The sequence below is a fragment of the Pithys albifrons genome, chromosome 8 (assembly GCF_047495875.1).
Source record: "Pithys albifrons albifrons isolate INPA30051 chromosome 8, PitAlb_v1, whole genome shotgun sequence".
In the NCBI taxonomy this organism is placed as follows: domain Eukaryota; kingdom Metazoa; phylum Chordata; class Aves; order Passeriformes; family Thamnophilidae; genus Pithys; species Pithys albifrons.
The window spans coordinates 38,718,476-38,731,423 of NC_092465.1; the positions used below are offsets into that span (position 1 = coordinate 38,718,476).

Below are 12,948 nucleotides of genomic sequence, written 5' to 3' on the forward strand. Positions count from 1 at the left end.
CACTGGAACCCAGTTGTTCGGTTTTGCTTTTTCCAGAGTGCTCTGCTCAGCTTGCAGGGCAAGGCCATGAACCACAGTTTTCATCTGGCATCCCTGGCAAGTGGTTTCATAAACTTAGGGTGGAAAGACATTTGAAGCCAATGACTTCCAGTCTGTTAGCAACTTCTTCATCTTTTATTAAGGGGGTTTAAACACTCAGATGTTGCAAGTGGCCAGTCCATAGCTGGTATCACTGGCTTTAAAGTCCAGGACATTGTATTATCACAAAGAGCAAGCACTGCCACCACAGCAATAACAATTCCTCTGAAGGATTCCCCTGGGCCAGCAAGTGCAGAGGTAACTGAGGCAGCACAGGTAAAACTTGCCCACAATTTACTTCCAGGCAGATTTAAGAAGACTCAAATGATAATGAAACCCACAAGTTGTAAAATGAGTATGAATATTCCTTGTATCCCAAGGGGCTTTAAGGTCTTTATTATAACCTAATCTTCAAGTGTGGAGAGAGAGGTCTGTAAAAAGAGATGGCTCTAACCCAGCCCTTGCCAGTTTTAAGCTGAATAAGAGCCACATTTCAGGTGGAAACACAAGCCTGTGGGAATGCTTGTGGCACGAGTGACATTCACATCTCCAATACAAGTAAATACCTACTTTGTGGGATTTCAAACTCTATGAACTACATAAAAATTCAACACATGAAAGTTGTTGAGCTACGTTGATCAAGTCCTACCATCCATTGCTCGATGTCTCCCCACTTAGTATCCAGACCATAATATTTCTACAGACAGAAGAGGGGAAAAAAACAGAATTTAGATGAGAAAAGCAAACACAGAACATTTAGACATGCAATGCCAGGTGTTGGCCGAGCCACACAGCTCCACACACACACAGACATGCCAGGAACAGTGTGCCAAGGGGAACCTGAGCCCTCCACAGCACATGCCTGGGAAAAGCTGCCTGGCAAGAGGAAAGGGGTTTTTGGGGTACAGACAGGAGACTCAACAGCTCCTTCCCTCCTCTCAAAGAGCCCAGTGCTGGGGGACAGGAGTGAGGAGTGTAATGAGTCTTGAATTCCTGACCCATTTAAGTCAAGAATCATTACAAGGGAGGTGAACACAGGACACTTCCAGGATGAAAAATGCTGTCAAATCATGTTTCCTGTACGGATTTGTCAAACTGGGCAGACAAGCTGAACACAAACCCATCTCTGTGCACTCTGATCTGTTGTATTCAGAGCTGCTTTCAGAGCTTTCTGCCTACACTTCAGCCATCTGGCAGCAGTGGTAGCCCAACAAGGATAGAAGAGAACAAGCCCCACCAATGCAGGCAAGGCTGGAGCTCCCTGCCTTTCATCACTTCCAATGCCATCCATTTTCTTAATAGACTGTCTTGTCTGAACCACTTCTCAGCTCGTAATTTCTTTGCACAACATTGGGAAGTTCCCAGTGCATTTGAATTTCCACCAGGCAGCAAATTGTTGAAAGATGTGCAGGTTTAATGGGACTTTCCTTCCTCCCCAGACAAGCATGTCAGTTCTGGAATCAGGAATTTTGCAATTTTCATGGTGACCATAAGGGTCCTGTGTGAGAAAAATCACTGGCCTAAAGCACAGCAATAGCCAAATGGAAATCCTGCTTGAGGATGCACAGTGTGTATTTTAGAGCTTTCCTAAAGGCTTCAGGAGGCAGGAGTTTCAACAGTCAAAACCTCAGGTAATGGTAAAAGAAATCAGAAACCCCTTCTGTACTGAACTCTGGTTTTAGCACTCACTCAATGGCATTAATGTAATTTTACTTTCACCCTGAAAAACCCCATTCACTAGTTACTAAAAACTACAACAAACAGCTCTGTGTTCTTCGATACTGTATCAGTTCCTTTCCACTTCAGAGCTCTTCCTCTTCAAAAAATCAAGTTATTTTCATGTTAAAGTATTCTTCATTTTACTTTATTCTTAACAGCTCTGGAGAGAAGTAGTAAAATTGGTATTGAGGTGCTCAATTATGCAACCTGGATAGCCTGAACCGTGCCATGACCTACCTTTAAATGCTGTTAGTTTTAGGTTAGATTGGGAAAAGGCTCAGAGAAATCCCAGTTATTAGGAAAAATAATAGAAAATAAGTTTTCAGGCCAGCAATTTGAAAACAGGAAATAAATTCACTGCATTGCAGAGTTAAGTAATATGTCAACATCTCTCTGGAACAAGGAAAAGAGCCAACGGTTCAATAACCCCTTTAACCACTTCCCTGTGGGAACAGGGAAATATTCCCCTCTGCTTTTCCTGCAAAGCATCTCAGTGTGTGTTCAAGAATATCCCATTCCCTACACAATGTGTAGCCAAATTACACACAAGTGAGATTTCCTCCTTAGACTACAGGAAATCAGAAGGCACATGAATCACTGATTCTTCAGGCGTCACACTCTTCTCACAAGAGCTCAGCCTCGTTACTTCCAGGCAGAAGCAAAACCCACACAACAGCCCATTATAAAATTAACTTTTATGTACATCACAGCCTGGAAAGACCCCTGAAAATTCTGAGCTCCAGCTGGTCAGGGCTGTGTACACTACGAGAAACTACTGATTATATAGTCAAGATTTATTAGAGGCTTTTTAGCCATTAAGAGACATATAACATTTTTTAACACTAGATACCAATTTAAAAAAAAAAAAGAAAAATACTATTAAAATGAAGAATCCTTTCTCACACTCAGGAGGGATCCATAAACACACCAGCAATTGCTGAAAGATCTGCTGCTCCTTTTCCTGCCTTCTGCTCCCCTCACTTTCTGACATTGGCTTCTGAATTCAGCATTGCAAAAGGCAGATAAGGAAATATCCCCTCTAGCACCTGCTATGTCACAACTGAAGTGCCACTCACAGGCTTTTCCTCCTCTGTTTCAAAGGACAAGGCTACAGGCTTAATATCCCCTAAAGAAAAATCTCAATGAATGCAACTGCCTCGAGACAATTTTTAATTTATAATGTTTTAAACAGCACATGTCACACTGCACTGAAGTGGCAGCTTTTGAAGCCTCAAGTATTTTGACCCCTCAACCACTTCCCATTTCTTTCTCTACACTGACACGAATGGGTTAAAGGAAGAAATGGTGCTTATCCATTCATTTAGGTTTCAGTTAGAGGCCCTTGCAGGACTCAAGTTCCCTTCCATCCTGAAAAGTGATACTCCAATTAAATAATTAATGACGTTAATACCATTGAGAGAGAATTCCAGATGCAATTTGCTCACTAAGTGACAGTGAAACTGCCAGACTTGCAAACTGGCTGTGGGATGTTGGGAGGGTAACCCACTTATCTCCTCATCCATGTCAGGACACCAGCAGTAAACAACCTCCTGGGCTCCCACGGGGCTGTGTTCGCACCAGGAGGTTAAATTAGTTCCATAAAGGAGATTAATAACGAGCCTGTTGATCCATGGGCAGACGTTGAGTCACTCAGTGCGCACTCAACTCCAGAAATAAACCCAGAGTAAGGGAGATTTGTTGCCCAATCGATGGGGTCAGGGTTAAATACCAGAGCACATGATTTGAGCAGCTCTCTTCATATACACACGCCCTCCCAGAGGAAAACAGCACTTCAAGGAGCACATGCACTGCTAGGACAGGCTCTGAAACATGCAGTGAGGGCAGAGGGAGTGCCAGAATAACACCAAACACGCCGTGGGTTTAGGAGACATTCATCACTCAGCAAGCAATAATATCACAGGGGGGAAAAAGAAATGTATTTCATAAGGGAGAAAATGGCAGGCTTGAAGAAATATATGGTTTCTCCTCCTGCAAATCCTCTTTGGAGATGTTTCTGTTTCTAGGGACCACACAGTTCACATGCTGGAAGTGCAGAACAGCCAAACATCGTAACACAAACTGCAAAATCTCTGTTGCTACATAGTAAGTGACCTCAGTTAGAGCTACTATTATTGTCATCATCTTGACCATCATCATGAAAAGGAAACTGGGAGGAGGGAAGAGATCATGACTTCAAAATGAGTGAAGAGAAAATTAAATAATATAAAAGCACTTATAATGCTCAAGTGTCACTGGAAGGATTTGTTTATTTACCAAGAGATTATGAATTCAAACACAACATATCCTTGATTTCCTTCAGTGACTTTTTGCAAACAAAGTCACCTGAGAGTCATTCTTCTTGCTGGCACCTGTTAAAGGCTTGCCAAGCATGAAATACTTTGGGGGATACTCTTGGCCTTCAGCACACAAACATCTGTGAGGTTTTTGGTGACACAGGGAGGCACCATACCCTCCTGTGACTCTGCTTTGCCAACTCACTCTTCTGCTTATTGCTTATTCTTTGCCACACAGGCTGTAGAAAAGAGTCAGAGTCATTTTAAGTTCCTGACCAGACATTTTACAGGGGTCGTCTTCCCTCACTCCGCTTTACCATCCACACCACAAGACTAAGGGAGGGAAGGGCAGGGCTGCAGGGAGACTGACAGCCTGCTGTGCATCTCCCAATCTTTAGAGGATTTTCTAGGTTGGACTTGATGATCTTGGAGGTCTTTTCCAACCTAAATGATTCTGTGCCCCTGAAGCTGTAGCACGACTCACAACACAGAACACGTGCAAACAAGAAGGAAAGCGAGCAAGCCCCTACCTTCTGGACTTGATAGATCTGGGGGAAGAGGGAAAGGAAAGAAACAAGGAACAAAGCTAAGCATGAATGGATACACAGCAATGCAACGTTCCACAGCTCATTCTAGAGGGAAAAAACATCATTTATACAGAAAATACAGCAAAATGTGAATACAAAGAAGTGCACATTGAAGTCATGTAGGTAGAACAAAAGCAGCATTTGCACTGTAGGTCTGCTCCATGCCCAGCTACAACACGGCATTCCTGGTTTTATTCCCACCAGGCTCCTGGAGACACCTGGGACATTTCCTCCCTAGGCTCTGCAGCAGCCCAGAGCCCAAGCCAGGTCCTCTTGCCTTCCCAGCCTCTCTCCACCACAGGAATGGATGCCCAAATATTCTCCTGGGGTGACAGTCGTGCACCTCTCATCACAGTAACAGCAAACAGCATTAACTGCAGGCAAACTGTTCTTCTTTAAAGGACAAATTTTGTCCTTAAGGGGTGAGGCACAGTCACAAAAGAACCAACCCTACACACCTTTCACCTGTGTGTAGCACAGTGTCAGACTGCCAAAACTCCTGGAAAATTCCTTACAAATACATTGCCAGCACCAGAGGATCTCTGCAGGTTGCTTTGTCAATTTTTAATGTTTTCATGGAGACTCACATTGTCTTCAGACCTTAATAATGCACTGCTGAGTCTGTTGCTCCATAGTCTTGGAGCACTTTGGTAATACACAAAAGCTTTACAGCCACTCCACTGCATCTGAATTTTGAGTAAGTGGAGAACTGCCCTTGACTGATCATCTTTGTAAATCCATGTCAAAACAGAAAATTTGGGGTTTTTTCTTGAATCTTTCCTAAAGCCAGAAAGCCTTCTGGGTTCAACAAACCCTAAGAACACTTCTTAAAAAATACCCAGCTGGCTACACAAATCCAGCAGGAAGCTGCAGCTTCATTCTCCCCACTTCCCTGCTGAACACTGAGCTCTGGATCTGCAGGAACACATCCCAGCTCTGCTCTGAGAGTCCTCAGCTGCCTCACTGCTGATCTGTGGTAAGCACAGACACTGAGTTCACACCAACACCAGCCCCCTGCTCTGGGAGGGAGGGAGGGAGGGAACACACCCTGCTCTGACCCCAATCCCCAAGGGGTCAGCAGGCAGCAGGGCAGTCAGTCTCTTGTATTTTTGGTAATTCAGAGGATCTCTGCCACCCAACTGCTCTCTGGGGCACCTCAGGGACATCCAGATCCCAGCTCCAGGAAGCCAAATGTAGGTCTTTCCATCCCTGCCCTCCTGGTCAGGTTCCCCTCCATGAGGACAAGTGCAGAACACAGATTAACACCTCAGCAGCACCAATTCCCACTCCAACAAGCACAGGGGGTGTAATTAAGACACTCATTTAAAACCAGCAATCCCACACAACCAACTGCCTCACTTACCTTTTCCTAAGAAAGCCCTGAAGAAGAAAACTAACTAACCCCTCGAACACTTCCCAAGACTGCACACAATCCCAGTCTCTGGCTTTTCCATGGCACACACAGAGTGTCTTTCACTCACACAAAGAAGCCTGAACACCACAGGTTTAGTTGCTGCAACCACCACGCAGTTGTTCAACCTTTAATTTTCAGTGCTGGTTTTTTGCCCAAGTTTTCAGGCAACACCATGAAAGTCTTATTTTTGAAACCCCAGTGCTCCAGGCTTGGCATAGATGGCATTCCCACTGAGTCCAAAGCAGGACACACGAGGAGTCTTGTGCCCAGGACCCTGATTGCCAATGGACAAGATAACAACGAGGCCCTTGTTCAGACCAGGCACCATGGAAGGAGGTGGAGAGGGGCACAGGGATAAAGCCAAGAGCCTAATCATAATTGTTCCAGTGTTTTATAAAACCTGGAATTCTGGGGGCACCCAATAGCTAACAGGCATCACAACAGCTCTGCTCCAAAGTGACTGATCCCTTGGCAGTCACCTGGTGGGAAGTGTTCCTGTCCAAACCAGGTGATTTTTAAGGTCCTTTCCAACCCAAACCACTCAGGATCCTGTGATGGTACTGTCCTCCTAGGAGAAAACACACTTTTAAACAATAATCCCTATTGCAGGTATGCCCCTCCAAAAGCCCAAGAGTCGACAGACACCCAAGCAGTCAAATGACTTAAATAGCACTTTCCTCTATCAGGGTATGACAAAAAAACCCCAGGCATGTGTTTCATCCCCAGTATTAGGGGCAGACTGTTCTAGTTTCCTCCTCACAGGAAGTTTCCCACAAAAATAAAGTGTTTCATAGAAATGGCTTTAAAAGGGGACAGAACAAGCCAGTGATGCATCGTTAGATGGTGGCAGAAGTCCAGTTTACTGAAAACACCTTCAGCACTGTCCCTTTCCAAATTTTCCTGTGCATCTTCACACTGCTGTGTAAGACAGATAGAGATTAACCATCACAAACATCCTTCATTCCTGTCCTGGATATGTAAGCACAAAGTTTGATACTCAGTCTCACCCTTCTCACTCAAGCCACAAGAATATTCTGCTTTTCTCCAGCTTTCCTTTTTCTGCTGGAAAGTATTACTGACATACTGTATTCCAAAGAAATATGAATCCAAAGTACATGCAAATGAGTATGCTGATAAAGAAGGAATTAACAAAACAGCAAAGGCAAGTTTTGTGCTGTGCCTTTAAAGCAAGAGCTGAAAATGAAGGCAGGAAGACCAGCACAGTGCACTTGCCTTGAACCAGAGGCTCATCTAATGTGCAAACTGACAGGGAAGAATCTTATCCTGGTGATTAAGGAGTGGGAGGAGATCATTCTCTTTTCACTTCAGACACTAATATCAGCTTAAACTGTGGTCTCCAAGTGTCAGTCCTTGAAGAGACATTTAAAGCCTTGCCAGAGGAACATACAGAAGGTACTCCTACAGAAAACCTCTACAATCAGCCCTAACGTTGCAGCTTCTACATGTCTTGAAACATTCTTATTAAATATTGCTTAGGAAAAAATGCTTCAGTACATCTTATGTCAGGCTGCTGTGAAAAAGAAACAAAAATGCACAGGGTTAAAAAAATTATGCTTTCCATTCTACCTACATGAGAGTTAACAATTTGTTACTCAGAAAAACTGAGCTGAAAACTCCTGATTTGCTCTTCTGGGTGAATTAACAATAAACATCTGAGTGCACACAAGCATTTTCTCAGGACTATTTCGAGAGGATGAGCCAAAGGGACTGTCCTCAGACTCTGCAGCTGAGAACCAAATGAAAGGTATGGTAGAAGAGGACCCACCACTACCCAGCTGGTGGGTATCAGCAGTGTGGAAAACAGCAAGTACCACCTTTTGTACAGTCCTTTCAGCTCAGAGCATGCACTGGCAGTGAGAGCTCCCCTGCACTGACTCATTATGTGTGGAAGGAAACCAGCAAACCTACCCAGACCTTCAGATTAATTATTTACATATTTGGTGAGTAACAACAACAAAGCAGCACTGAATGAGAAGTCAGAAACATCCAAGGTGTTACGTTTTTCAGATCCGTGCCTTTCCTGAAGCCTCATCACCAACACCACATTCTCTACTAAATATTTTCCTTTATTCACAGATGTGTGATTCAAGAGGGGTCACCACCCTTGTCTGCACAGGAAAGCCAACCACGTGCTGGGCTGATCCCACAGCACATGGGAAAGGTGGATTCTGCCCCACCTGCAGAGCTGCTCCAGCTCTGGGGTCCCAGCACAGGAAGGACATGGACCTGCTAGAGCAAATCCAGGGGAGGCACCAAAATGATCAGAGGGCTGGAGCAGCTCTGCTGTGAGGAAAGGCTGAGAATTGGGATTGTTCAGCCTGGAGAAGAGAAACTCCAGGGTGACATAACTGCAGCTTTCCAGGACCCAACGGGGCCTGCGGGAAACATGGAGAGAGACTATTTACAGGAGCCTGGAGTGACAGGACAAGGGAGAATGGATTCTAACTGACAGAGGGCAGGGGTAGATGGGATATTAGCAGGAAATTCTTGGCTGTGAGCATGGCCAGGCCCTGGCACAGGGTGCCCAGAGAAGCTGTGGCTGCCCCATCCCTGGAAGTGTCCCAGGTCAGGTTGGACAGGGCTTGGAGCAACCTGGACTGGTGGGAGGTGTCCCTGCCCATTGCAGGGGCTGGAATGAGATGAGCTTTAAGGTCCCTTCTAATGCAAACAATTCTGGGATTCTGTGATCAGATCATGATTCCTGTCCTTATTTTCCTTCTTCAGCTTCAGAAAACACTTTTCATCCACCCAGTTTGTATCGTATAAACTTATGCTCATGTTCTCCTCCTTACCTTCCTTTCCCTGGAGGAAAAAACTCAAGATAAACCAAACCACACTTATCCTTCTTCCTGCTGCCTGGCACAAGGTGGTGCCAGGTGATGCCATGATGCCACCTCTGGGACACACCTTCAGTCCTGCCCCACCACAGCAACCAGCCTTACACATGAACTTTTCCCATATCTCACCCTGCAATTGAGTATTTGCCTCCAAAAGCCCTTCTTTTTCTGCTTTGTAATTTCTCCATCATGTGTAGACTCATGATGCAAAAGTCACCCAGTTATTTTAAAATGATGAAAATGAAGCACAAGATTAAGAAATGTCATTCATACTCCGTGGTAGGCAGGACAGGAGCCAATTTCCAAATCCAAATCATTAAAACATTCTGCTACTTCACTGCCAGCAAAGGCTACACTGCCAGAGTTAGAGTTTCCAATGGCAGCACCTGGAAACTTTTAAACCAGACCATCAACATATATTCAAGTAATCCATGTTCCACAAGAAAGCCTGCCAGGGCATGCACAGTGCTTTAAGCATGAACATGCACATGCAATAAATTCATTTATTGCTTTTTTACTGCCACGGCTGGCTCTGAAAAGCCTTCTGAAGTAGGAAAGCAAGTGCTTTAAATTCTGGTTATTTAACCTGGCAGTAGTGGAAAAGTGCTCTCTGTGCCTCTGAAAAGTTTGCAAAGGGAAATGAAGATGGCAGGGAACAAGCTGCACAGACACCAGTGTTACAGTTCCCCCTCAAGCAAGGGGAAGGTGCCAAATTTTATGTTGATCACTGCTTGAGATCTTCCATATACATATTTTATTGTATCTGAATACTTACAGCAATGAAAAACTTCCTGCAGTCAATCCTTACGAGCTTTTGGGGGCTGAGATGGAGCTATTTCAAGAAGTTACAGAATCTCCAAGCTTGTAAAATACAAAATAAACGTGTAGTCATATTGTGTGATTTATGCCAGTGAATTACAAAGCAGATTGATGTGGGTATCTGGCTGAGCCTTCACTGAATGTGGTATTCCAGAGGGATATCCTCTCCTGTTCAATTTCTATCTATACAAAATATATCACTGATTTTCAGATCACAAGCTCCTCACTAATTAACTGCAGAACATGCACACAAGCTTTAGTTTTCATACCAAAACTCCAGTTTACCAGGACACCCTTTGCAGCATCAGCTTTTAATCCTCAAAGGGGTCATCAGCTCCACTAAACATATCTCTAAATTAGATGGTGTCAGCTGCCATGACACTGGTATTTACTTTCCTGCCCAAACAAAACACCTGGTGGTTGTTTACCACAGCCCTCCCACAGGCTGCTTGGCTGTGCCAACACTTAGACCTTTCAGCTGTGGGCCAGGTTGAAAGAAACATCCTTCAGAAAGCAGCAACTGCAGCAGGAAAGGGCTCCTCTCTTCCACGAGCTCTCTGTCTGCAGCAAGGCTGTCCCACAGCTCTCACTGCTGCTGTGTTTGCAGACACCTCAAACCCTGCAGTGGCCACAGGGTGCTGAGACACATCCAGACACGCCTCACCTGGATGAGACGCTCCAAAGTGTTGGGCAAAGTGCCCAAGTGCTTTTCTTGCAGGCTGGTTTGCTGCAGCCTGCACTGACACTGCTCTGCCATCACACCCTGATCCATATCCTGCTACCACAGCCTCATTCACTCCTTAAAACCTCAGCTGAATCCTTCTGTGCACCCTAAAGCACAGAGGTGGAATCACTGAATTACAGAATGGCCTCAGCCATGGGCAGGGACACCTCCCACCAGTCCAGGTTGCTCCAAGCCCTGTCCAACCTGGCCTTGGACACTTCCAGGGATGGGGCAGCCACAGCTTCTCTGGGCACCCTGTGCCAGGGCCTGCCCACCCCCATAGGGAAGAATTTTTTCCAAATATCTAACCTACCCTCTTTCAGTGTAAAGCCATTCCCCCTTGTCCTGTCACTACATGCTCTTGTACATCTATCCTTACTATGTATTCCCACATCCTGACCCCACACTCCTTACTATTGCCTTTTCCTTCAAAAAGCTATTAAAAATATTAACCTGTAATTACTGTTGGCCATGTTAAGCCTTCTCTGCTGTTTCACTGAATGAACATCACCAAACACAAGTTGTAAGACCTTCTGGTTCAGTTCACCTGTGCCAAGCCACGCTTGCAGCCCCGTTCCAATAGCACCAGTTTAGCTTCTAAACAAATGCTGCTCCCAGTTCCTTCTAGCAGTGACATTGAGTGCAGTTCGTACAGCAGGAGCAGAACAAGCTTTTTGGTCTTTAAGATCATTCCTATGCTGGAAGCCCATGACCTCCCATGTGCCACAGGAACTCTGATGGTGGTATCAAACAACCAGCTCTTCCAGAATTTGAGAGAGACCACACCAGGCATTTAATGCAAACTCTTTGGAGAAGGTAATGCTTTGCCAAGTTCAGTTTCTGTCACTGCTCCTGCCAGCAGCAGACCATCCTTTTTACAAACTGGGGGAGAGCACAACCTCAGCTTCACAGCAGAACAACTTTCAGCAGTTACACAAAGGCCAGGAGTCTTCCATATTCATTAGATTTCTAACAAAGTGATAAGATTCGCACACACAAAGAAGCTGCACACTTCAAAGTTTAATATTAAACAATAATTACAAACCACCAGTATTTTCTGTGAATAATTATACTCGCTTCAGCAAGATACAATCCTTGCCATGATCCATATTTTTCCCAGGCTGTCTTATGATCAACATTAGTTCCACAAAGACTATCTGTGTTTCAACAAAACACAGATTAACTCTTCCAGGATCTCTGATTTTCTTCCTCCCTGGATTTAGTACAAACACCCCCCAAAGCCCTGACCTTACCTCCTTCTGCTGCCTCTCCAGTTCTTTCATCCGGATCTCCCGCGCCTCTGCCCGCGCCGCTCGCTTCGCCGCCAGCCGAGCCTCTGCCTGCAAACGGGAACACGGGAATGAAACCAAAGCTGGACAATCCAACCCGAAACACACTCGTTAAGCAGGGCATGAAATGAGGAGGCTTGACTAGGCAAGACTGTAAACACATCCGTGGGAGTTAATTCCCTATTGCAGGTAATGGCCCTGCCTTCCGTAACTTGTTATCTTCACGCTCAGGTAAAGCTCAGGTAAAGCACCCGCGCAGGCACAGCCTCAGCACCTGCGTTTAAAAGTGCTCCGTGTCTCTTTAATTACTGTTTAGAACCACAGAATCACAAAAGCATCTGGGTTGGAAGAGACCTCCCAGATCATCAAGTCCAACCCTTGGGCCAACTCCAGTCCCTTTACCAGATCATGGCACTCAGTGCCACGGCCAAGCTCAGTTGAAAAACCTCCAGGGTTGGGGAATCCACCCCCTCTCTGGGCAGCCCATTCCAATGCCTGAGCACTCTCTCTGCAAAGAATTTCTTTCTGATATCCAACCTAAACCCCCCCGGCACAGCTTAAGCCCATGCCGCCTTGTCCTACTGTTGGTTGCCTGAGAGAAGAGACCAACCCCCACCTGGCCAGAACTTCCCTTCAGGCAGTTCCAGACAGTGCTCAGGTCACCTCTGAGCCTCCTCTTCTCCAGGCTAAACACCCCCAGCTCCCTCAGCCTCTCCCCACACCACTTGTGCTCCAGTCCCTTCTCCAGCCTCGTTGCTCTTCTCTGGCCCCGCTCCAGCCCCTCAATCTCTTGCCTCAACTGAGGGGCCCAGAACTGAACACAACACTCAAGGTGTGGCCTCCCCAAGGCAGAGTCCAGGGGAAGGGTCACTGCCCTGGGCCTGCTGGCCACGCTAGTTTGGATCCAGGCCAGGATCCCCTTGGCCTTCTTGGCCACCTGGGCACACTGGTGGCTCCTGTTGAGCTTCCTGTCCCTCAGTCCCCCCAGGTCCCTCTGCCTGGCTGCTCTCCAGCCACTCTGTGCCCAGCCTGGAGCGCTGCAGGGGGTTGGGGTGGCCAAAGGGCAGGACCTGCACTTGGCCTTGTTGAACTCCATCCCATTGCAATCAGCCCATCTCTCCAGTCTCTCCAGATCCCTCTGCAGAGCCCTCCTGCCCTCCAGCAGG

The 12,948-nt window shown here is 46.0% G+C and overlaps 1 protein-coding gene across 5 annotated transcripts in view; it reads right to left on the reverse strand.

The window, feature by feature from the left end:
- LRRFIP1 (LRR binding FLII interacting protein 1) overlaps positions 1-12,948 on the reverse strand; it is a 128,844-nt gene that overhangs the window by 56,354 nt on the left and 59,542 nt on the right. For 3 of the 5 annotated variants that reach the window (XM_071561939.1, XM_071561940.1, XM_071561935.1), the window contains exons 2-4: positions 11,747-11,833; positions 4,622-4,639; positions 728-775 (exon numbers count right to left, since the gene is read on the reverse strand). In XM_071561939.1, the coding sequence (XP_071418040.1) occupies positions 728-775; positions 4,622-4,639; positions 11,747-11,833 (153 nt within the window). The remainder of the gene's footprint in view (positions 1-727; positions 776-4,621; positions 4,640-11,746; positions 11,834-12,948) is intronic. The other 2 variants (XM_071561936.1, XM_071561938.1) reach the window with 1 other exon arrangement.